The sequence below is a fragment of the Barbus barbus genome (assembly GCF_936440315.1).
Source record: "Barbus barbus genome assembly, chromosome: 2".
Taxonomy (NCBI): Eukaryota; Metazoa; Chordata; class Actinopteri; order Cypriniformes; family Cyprinidae; genus Barbus; species Barbus barbus.
The window spans coordinates 40,397,770-40,408,340 of NC_136730.1; the positions used below are offsets into that span (position 1 = coordinate 40,397,770).

At 34.6% G+C, this 10,571-nt stretch overlaps 1 protein-coding gene across 1 annotated transcript in view; it reads right to left on the reverse strand.

Moving 5' to 3' along the window:
* The window catches only part of LOC306878242 (polypeptide N-acetylgalactosaminyltransferase 18-like), a 107,630-nt gene extending 97,428 nt beyond the window's left edge, over positions 1 to 10,202 (reverse strand). Inside the window, exon 1 of the mRNA XM_079430462.1 lies at positions 9,735 to 10,202. Coding sequence (XP_079286588.1) covers positions 9,735 to 9,972 — 238 coding nt within the window. The 5' untranslated portion in view covers positions 9,973 to 10,202. The remainder of the gene's footprint in view (positions 1 to 9,734) is intronic.
* Positions 10,203 to 10,571: the final 369 nt, after the last annotated feature.

Below are 10,571 nucleotides of genomic sequence, written 5' to 3' on the forward strand. Positions count from 1 at the left end.
CAAATACAATCGCTTTATAGCACTATAATTAATGCAAATTTTGATTTTGTTTACATCAAGGTATGTTTACCCGTCCTATTTTTTGTAGATAGGTCAAATTGTTTATTCCAAGAAAATCACATGCATGGCACAAAACAAGTAGGTATTTGCATTGTGCTGCTTTAATTCGGACCTATTCAGATCATCTCGGCATGAACGTTTTTGAGATACTGTAGCATCAAAAACATTTTTAATACACAAATATCAATGAATATCAAGGAAAGAGTTTTATTTTACTATTTACAAGGTATCTGCAGAATTCTTAAAAATCTATTTAAGGCAATTTGAAAAATTATTTCTAATACCATTTAACGTATTTAAAACTGTCTAAGGCCTTAAAAACTCTTCGATTTAGTTGTATCAAATTTAAGGACTCGTGGGAGCAATGTTCACTCTATTTTTATTTCTTGCTGAGCAAAACTTTTCTCTATTGGGCGGACATTTCAGGCACCTGAGCAAAAGCATTCTTTATACCAGACCTGTACAGCATGCACACAAAAAAGTGTGTAACTTTTAACTTTAATGTGCTATTTATATTTGATTTGACCCTTGATGTAACTAAATGATGTACATTTTAGGTTACCTGAGAAAACATTTTTACTGTACAATACACTGCAGTTCAAATGTTTGGATCAATAAAGTTTTTTAAAGAGGTTTCTTATGCTCATCAAGGCTGTATCTATTTGATAAAAAATACTGAATAATATTTCACAAAATAATATTGTGAAATATTATTGCAATTTAAAATAAATGTTTTCTATTTTAATATACTTTAAAATGTAATTAATTCCTGTGAAGCAAATCAGTATTTTCAGTGTAACGCGATCCTTTAGAAATCATTCTAATATGCTGATTTTTAATCAATGTTGGAAACAGTTGTACTGCTTATATATATATATATATATATATATATATATATATATATATATATATATATATATATATATATATATATACTGTATTTTTTGGGACCTGTAATATTTTTAAAATACAAAAAGTTAAAAAGAACAGTGTTTAGTCAAAATAGAGATTTTGTGTTACAATATAAACTATTCAAAATTTTGGGGTCAGAAATGTTTTTCTTTCTTTTTTAAAGATACTTTAAAGGTTTATAGAAAGTTAAATAAACTTTATTCAGCAAGGATGTGTTAAATGGATAAAATCGATAGTAAAGACTTCTATTGTTAGAATTTTTTTTTATTTTGAATAAATGCTGTTCTTTTAAACTTTTTATTAATCAAAGAATCAAAGAAAAAAGTAACAGGTTCCAAATAAATATGAAGCAGCAGAACAGTTTCAACACTGATAATAAATCAGCATATTAGAATGATTTCTGAAGGATCATGGGGCACTGAAGACTGGAGGAATGATGCTGAAAATACAGCTTTGATCACAGAAATAAATACTATTTTATAGTATAGGTATTAAAATAGGAAACCAATATTAGAAATTACAATAATATTTCACTATATCACTGTTTTTGTCTGTATTTTTGAAATGAATACAGCCTTGATGAGCAAGAGACTCAAAAGTCAAAAACCTGATAAATAATTGACCTTGTTTTTGAGTCTATAATATAGGCCTAACATAATATATTATCAAAACAAACTATTTAAACTGATAGAATAGAATAGAATAGAATAGAATAGAATAGAATAGAATAGAATAGAATAGAATACAAACTGAAGCAAAACTTAAGCTGAGATCTGTAAGTTAAATATAAAAAAAAAACGTGAACATATGAATTATTCTATAGCTGTCTAAACATCATTATGAAATACAGTTTGTACAATACTCTTGTGTGTGACTTTACATGTCTTTGTTACCTTTCTTTGCCCATCCTCCGCTGTTTCCAGCACTTAATCAAGCCACTCTTCTTTAATACATGAGGACGTTTTATTTCCCATGTCATTGCGTTTGTGTTGAGCGCACCGCAACTATTGAAGTATTCCGTTTCTACAGCGACTTGGTGCACATCGTTCTCTTTCTATGAAACCGGTTCTAACTCTGGTCGTGACATCAGCTCTATAGCGGTTCGCCCGAGCATTGCTATTCTTTCCCTTTTACTGGCAGCATTCAATCAAATGGCTTCCCAAGTAATTTTTGCGTGCGCGAGGCACATTATTTCTTCTGCGCGATCGCGAGCACGCTCAGATTAGAGGGAACGTTGCGTGGGAACCCTGTATTTAAAGGTAGCCCGTTGGGCAGGGCAGTGATACATTTTGGTAGCCCGACTGGAAGACGCAATAGCCCCAGGACGTCGGGCTAGCGATTTTACGAGCCCTGATTGTGCATGAGTGTGAAGAGAAGGAATATACTGTATTGTGTTTTTATAGAACTCAATCACGAAGACGAGCAGGCAGGCTAAAAGCATTTGTCTTGCACAATACAATCAAAACCGAACAGCATTACTGCTGTAGATATGACTACAGATGGAAAACCCCATTTAAGGCTTATACCCCTGAATGACCTGTTTTAAAACGGTAAAAGATCAGCTGGATAAAATGGTTGGTTTGATTTTTGCTGCAAAGTTCAAGGCAATGAACACTTGCAGAGGAAATGAAGCAAGCAATTCCATTCATGGAGTCTTAATGTGTCACTCTAACACACAATTGCACTCAAGAGTGGCTATTGTTGTTTTTCTTTATCATTCATACATTTTATTACAATTTTCAAACAAACAATGCAAACTGAAAATGTAGTGTTTTAACAAGTTTACAATTTATACAAGTCAATTTATAGTTTATAAAAGTAAATATTAGGGCAAACAAGAACAGCTGAATAGGGTAATTTTTACTAATATATATAGCAGCATACTTTCCCCAGCTGATTAATCACAGTAAATTAAAGTAATTGTTTTGTGCTACAAGTTTTCTGAAATGTTGTTTAAATATGCAAATGAGGCACTATCTAATTAAATATGCAGTAATTTGCATAAATCAGAGAACAGAAATTAAAACAAGTTCAAAGCCAAGTTCAAAATCCTGACATATTAAAGTTATAGGTTTTTACAGAGGGGATTTTGTATTTCTTTTTATAATTTCATAATCAGAAAATACTATCATCAGCCAGAAAAAAAAATGCATTGTTCCATGTTTTTAGGACTAAAATATAAAATACATACAGTAGCAAGATAATTATATAATTTCAAACCCTTTTGTAAAGTGTAAAGTATGGTGCATGTATAAATGCTACTGAAGTTGACATTTCTGATTCAAAAATCAAATTTTGAGAAAAAAGCCTTTAAAAATATGTATGTAACTTTTTTCTTTCCAATAGTCTGAAAATGAATCAAGTTATGAAAGCAAAATAGCCTAAAATCTCTAAATTGACCAGTGCATGAAAAAAACAATTGCTTTGCCTTAAGGTTTTATTAATTAGTAATGCACTCATATAATTTCTGGCCGATTACAATGTGATGATTTACTAAAGAGTAAAGAGTGTTGTTAAATTATTTGTATTTGTAAAGATTTGTATTTGTAAACTTTCAGTCAGCATTACATGGCGATAAAATGTAATGTACATATTATAATATGGGAAATAAGCAGCACAATTAAGACCAATAAGCATCAATTAAAAAAATCTAATGCTACTTGGTGTTATTTCAGAAGAAATTGAGATTTAGAATATTTTGCATCTGACACAGATTCATTTGACAAGGCCAGATTTACCATATGGGCATTTGGACATGTGTCCAATGGCACCATGTCCAAGGGGGGAACCATGTAGGGCCAAATGGATGTTTTCAAATAGTGTGAGATAGAGCACAAATGCCTGCTGAGTCCACCAAACAAACACTGTAAAGTGACCAGGGGTCTCCCAGATCAGGGCATCCAGGTGGGACAGCGACACCTTATTAGATTGAATAAGACTGTGTTGCTTCATCATGCTAAGTTACAGGACATTGATTTATACAAGACACACTGAGAGACCACAGTATAAAACCCAGTTACTACTTAATTTACATGTTTTTTTCAAATGCCAAGCGAGTTAAAGCACTATAAATTCAAGCACCTACGTGTGGCATGTGAGCTGTGCTGATTAATAGCCTGTCTTTCTGGATCAGAGGCTTTGCCGTGTCTTTGTTTAACAGAGCTCATTGTGATTATCACAGGATAAACCCTCCAGCACGGCCATAAATCAGCCCTGCCAAGGCTCCTCACTCACACAGCCATCTGTCAGTCAAAAGGGCAGTTGAGGGCAACTTAAAAAAGTTTGAGTGTATTCCGAGGGGTGCCAAGTACAACATCTCGGCTGCGTTTCCATGCCTTTCTGTTGAGGTAATTAACCCCAACCCGCTGCTTATTAGAGGAGACTCATAGGGAGCGGAGGATGAGAGGAAATGAGAAATCACAGCTTCTCAAAGAAGCAAACGCAGTCCTCGGAGACTGTGTCATCCGTTTGACTCTTTTCAGATCACGCTGCCATCAAACCATTCCATAACATACATTCCTACACAGCAGTTAGGTAATGTTCATAAATAGGCCATTCTTTAAAATACACCTAATAAGCATCAGAGAAAAATGTAAATTTCCAAGCATCTGTAGATTTCTATAACACACTTTTACATTAACCTGAATAATAATATTGGCTGCATAAATATTCATATGTCAAATTTGAATAAATGCAGACAAAAAAATGTCACTAGGCTGCTTGTCATTTCCGTCACATCTCAACTTCTCAAATAAGTTCCAAGGAGACCTGCAGCTTTTCTGCTGGCACTTGTGTTTGTTGCAACAAGGCATTTTTTTAATGAGCAAACTGTAAGAGTTTCAGTTTGTTCAGTTTTTTCATCTCGGATCTTTAAAGGTTAAAAAAATATGTTATTTTAAAAAGGTGTTTCTGATAACTAAACAAATCTGCCTATATATTATATTCCATTACTACTGCTAATTGATGTAAGCATTTTTTAAAGAGACGTGGTAATATCATAAATAATTTCTAGACTATCTAGACACATTCTCTCCATTGTGTTCATGCACTTGAATTCAGTGTAGGTGAACCGGAAATATGAAACAATGAATAAACAATGGTGACAATTCATCAAGCATAATTGCCATGTATAAATATGATAGTAATTTTTCTTGGTGTTGGTGTTGTTATTATTCCTAATAAAATACGCTGACATAAATTCTAAAAATATCAAATAAAAGCTGGAAATGTTTCATCTATGACATTTTGTCAAGAGACCCCCCCCCCCCCCCCCCCCCCCCCCGCCACACACACACACAAATAATTAATGTGGTAGCACATGAATTTACTGTAGTTAAGTCCAAAATATTACTTTATTAATTAAGGATTAATTATTGTTTATTGTTAGTATTATCATTATTATTTACTACATAACAACCACCTGTGATTTAGAGATACACAATAAAATCAATTCCCAATCTATAAAATCCATGTCTTGCTCATCCTCACTGATGTTCACAAAACATGTCACATTGTGGAATTTCAGATTGACTTCAGCGTTAAAGTTGAAAAGCAAATCCTTTTCAGTTCTACTTCAAAGAAAACAGTGTTTGTCATAATCAATAACGGGATCTTAAAAATTTCAACTCCTATTCCACAACAGAAGTTTCTATTCCTGCTTCATCTGCAGCAGAATTTTATCCTTGAGCTCCCATGAAATGCTATTTCTTGATTTGTTTTTGCACACGGTGCAGTGCTTTGCATAAAAGCTAAATGCAAATGGTATGAGAGCAGATAAACAGAATGTTACGAGCTGAGAATCTGTTCGCTTCACTTCGCCCCTCTACACAATATAACTACACAATTGAAAGAGGAACTAAGTGATTCTGTTATTCTTTCTCTTTGGCTTTCAGCAGAAAATCCACTACAGCGCTAAAGAGCTGCTGTGCTGAAGCATGCTGCATTTTCATCAAGTTGAGGATGACAGGGAGATCAGGCAGGCCATCCTCCAGGCTGTTTGTACCAGGTGGTAGAGCCACAGCTGGCATGTACCTCGTCCACATAAATCATTCATTCTGGAAAACACTTGTATGCTACAGAGAGAGAGGCAGTGTAAAGTCTGCCATGATGAAGTTTAGAACAACCTTGTGGTCAGTACTGTATCATAAGATACAGATGTACCGCTTAAACGTGTACTACAGTCATCCTGCCTTTGGAAAATGAATGTACTTAAAGGAACAGTTTACCCAAAAAATAAAAAATAAAAACATTGCTGAAAATGTATTCACCCTCAGGTCAGTCAAGATACATATTCATCAGAACAGGTTTGGAGAAATTTAACATTGAATCACTTGCTCACCAATGGATCCTCTGCAGTGAATGGGTGCCGTCAGAATGAGAGTCCAAACAGCTGATAAAAACATCACAATAATCCACAAGTAATCCATACCACTTCTGTCTATCAATTAGTGCCTTGTGAAAATCTTTTTCACTTCAAAAAAAGTTTGTAAAAAAAAAACATCCATTTTTCATTTGAAATGATTGCTTTTGGCTAAAATACAAGTCTTCTGTCCATAATATTGCTTTCTCCATTGAAAAAGACTGAGTCAGTCTGAATCAGGAGAGAAATATTCTCAGATCAAGCACTGTTTATAAGCGAAAGCAGTTCAAAACACTTCTAAACAAATATGTCTGTAGACAACAGGGATGGGACTTTTTCCACTGGGGAAGCATTATTAGGCTATAGATTATGGACTGGTATTTTGGCCAGAAGTAATGCTTTAAAGTTAAAATGCCTATAGATTTGTATCTTACAAAAATGCAGCTATTTACTTCACAACACATTAATTGATGGACTGGAGTGGTGTAGATTACTTGTGGATTAGTGTGATGTTTTTATCAGCTGTTTGGACTTTCATTCTGACGGCACCCATTCACTGCAGAGCATCCATTGGTGAGCAGGATTCATAATGCTGAACCTTTCCTCATTTACATCTGAAGTAGCATACATTTTCAGCAATTTTTCATTTTTGGGTGAACTATTCCTATATTCTTCATTCAATAAAGGTTAAGCTCAATCAAAATAACTGGGGCACAATGTTAAATCTCACAAAAAAAAAAAAGATTCCTTCGTTTTGGATTTTAAAGTCACATCGAGGCACTTACAATGTACGTCAAGGGGCCAAATGATTTAAAAGCAGAAATGTAAAGCTTACTATTTACTAAAAGCACTTACATGAATTCTTCTGTTAAAATATAAGTTGTTCTTGCCATTTTTAAAGTCATTTTGGGTTTTAGGCGTTCCGTTGTCATTATTACTTTTTAAGCAGAGATCCTAATTATTTTTGAGATAATCAACACTCCAAATGCTGTCAGTTGAGATTAAATTGTACTGAACCCACAATATTTCATTAAAAATCATTGTCAACCTACAAAGATCACAGTATCTCAGATAAACCTTAACAATCCCTTCAATGCAATAAAAAAATATATGTATTGTAACTAAAAAATGCTTCCTAACGCACTCTCCAAGTCCATTCCTGAAGCCCACAGCTGTTGCCAAACAGCACAACGTGTCTGCGGCTGCAGCTCGGGAATGTTTGCTCAAGTAATCATCTGTAGCCGACTCTCAGCTCAGTGAGGTTTGTTTGCGCCCTTGATTCGGTTTGAGCGCTACACTGGCTGTCTGCTACCCATATCAACATACATCCAGTTAGTATCTATGACAAAATCAACTCGCTAACAATGAAGTGTGCCTTTTATAACAAAGCACAAAAGGAGGCCATTAATACAATTACATTAAATACTTTCTTGAGCAATGCAAAATTTGTATTCTATGATATTCAGCGAAGCAGGTAAATCATGCTGTGCATGCTGTTGTAGACTAATAAACCAGAAAGAGAACAGCAAATTGCTTGTGTTTTCAGTTCTGCAACAAATTAGTGCTTTCTGAAGAAGCTGAAAACGAACCTGGAATAAAGCTTGCGCAACAGTGAGAAACTACAAATGCTTTATTGTTGCATACTGTTTGGCAGATGCATTTCGGGGAAGGTGGGTTTGGCTGTACTAATTGTAAGATGTAGAATCCACCATGCACTTTTTGAATAAATATTATAAAGATCACTCAATATATTCACAGTCAACCAAATTTTTATGTAACTGAAATGCATGAAATCATACAATCTTAAAAATAAAGTTTCCAAAAGGGGAATTTGACAGTGATGCAGCATTTTAGGTTCCCCAAAAAACCTTTCTGTGAAAAGTTCTAAAAAACAAAAAAACATATTTTTTTTCTTAGTGCAAAGAATATTTAAACAATCTAAAGAACCCTTTTCCACTATAAGGAATCTTTTGTGCAATGGATTAAAGCGATTAAAAGCTCTTTCATAGATTAAGAACTTTTCATTTTTAAATAAACAAATGCATAAAAGATGATGGAAAAACCAGAAATGTGTGCTAAGTAGTGCTGAAAGATCTAAACTACCTGTACAGATAGAAGCAATCAGCCACTTTTCACAATTAATGTTCAGCCAGTACCAAGTTCATTAAACAAGAGTCTCCAAAGAGAGAAGAAGAGGAGTTCGCAATCATCAATGGTCTTTGTGAATCTGCCAGATCGTAAATTGGAGGTCACACAATAAGGAAAGGTGCAGTCAACCTGATTCAAACAGGACAGGACAAATGTACAATTGGTATTCATGTCATGATGATGCAATTCTACAGATGTTTTCTGTTTAGAACTTGAGTGGAAGATACTCTCCACAATGGACTGCTATTTCCCTCACCCCAAGCCACGTCTGTTCACAGTGCAGACAAAAATTTACCATGGTAACCAAGGTGTCTACCAAAAAGTTACTATAGTTACCGTCACAACAACAAAACATAGTATAGCCCACTACTGTATAGTATGTAAAATGGCATACTATAAAATGACAATGCTTCTCAAAGCTTCTTACACTGGTTTAAGTATATGCCATATACATTTTGTCTTTTTTATTTTTTATTTAGTGCAATAATTGCAATACATTTGGCAAGTAAATGTGGTTTCCATGGTAAGTCATTGTGAAGGTGGTAATTTAGCTGCAGGTTTTTGTTTTTTTGTATATAAATGCAACAATTTGTGCCTCTGCATCAGCAATAAAATATCATTAGTTTCATAATATCATTTTTTGCTGAATTTCTGTTTCTCAGCTGTCATTTTCTCATAGGATAATAATTCACGAAAGGGGTATACGATAGCATATAATGTTTATTGGTGTGAAAATATTTTTTAGTCTATGAGCTCTTTGGCCTGTCTCTGTCTCTTGTAGCCTATTATTGGACCAGTTTTTATTTTATTTTATTGTTAGTTGTATTTATTTATTTTTTCACTGTTGACTGCATCAACCTCAAAATGTAACCCTGTTAACCAAGTTACTGTAAGAAAAAAAAAAAAAATTCCATTATTTCTTTTTACTATTTAGACGATTTATTATATGTTCCAAAATTAGCCAAGCTGTATAACAGATTCATTTAGGCTGCATATGCAAATTTGTTCCCTATTGTGGTGAATTTTATTTATTTTATAAATTCCATCTAATGCATTGTAATGTTAATGTTTATTTAAGCACTCCTTCCTCTCAACATTTATAAAAAAATACGCTTATGGTCCATTTTGTTCTCTTTTGTTGAAAAGTGGCATAGCTGTACATTTTTGGCACACGATTTGTGCTGAATTTATGGTTTGTAGCTCTATTTCTCATAGTTCTACAAAGTACATTTGGACGCACAGTTATTAAACATACCTTGTATGTGCTGATTAACTACATTCTCCAGCCGATCCAGTCGCTCTATAATCCGCAGAGTTTCTCCTTTCCTGTCGCCGTCCAACTTTTTGGCTGGGACAGGCATCGGCACTTTGATGTACACATTAGCGATGTAATTAGTCACCCATCCGACGTACAAAAGACACACTATGTTGGTCATGCCACTTAGTATCACACACGTAGACACCAAAGTTTTGGTTCTCCTGGTGCAAGCCATTCCGACATCTCTCCATATAGAGTCCGAGCCACAGCGGACAAGTGCGTCTGTCCTCAACTCTGGATGCACTGCGATGGAGAATAACGCGCCTGACGCAAACACTACAGTCTGCGCTTCATTCTGTTCAGATCTGACAGATTCCAGCGACTTGAAAAGGGCAACTATCGTCTTGTTCCAACACGAAGCGCCGCGTCCTCTCCATCTGCAGCGGTGTAGGAAGGAAAGCGAAGGTGCGCGAGTATGTGTGTGGTTTGATCCTGAGCCTATTGACCAATGAGATGAGCTGTAATCTATGGGACCAATTGCACAATGATCCAGTAACAGTAAGGAGGTGCTTTATAACGGCAGAGACTCCCACTGTTTCATTAAAAATAAAAAAATAAAAATGAATTTTTTGTTATGTTTTATAAAAACAAACATGACTTGAGCAAGCAAAGCAAAAAACTCATGGCATTTAAAGCTCTAATACAAATAGGCTACTCAGAGGAGACTGAGAAGCGTTGTAGCAAAGCATGAGTTTACACCATCAATTAGAAATGAAAAGGATGTACCTTATCAATATGTAAACATTAGCCTATTCATAATAACTTTCTTTAATT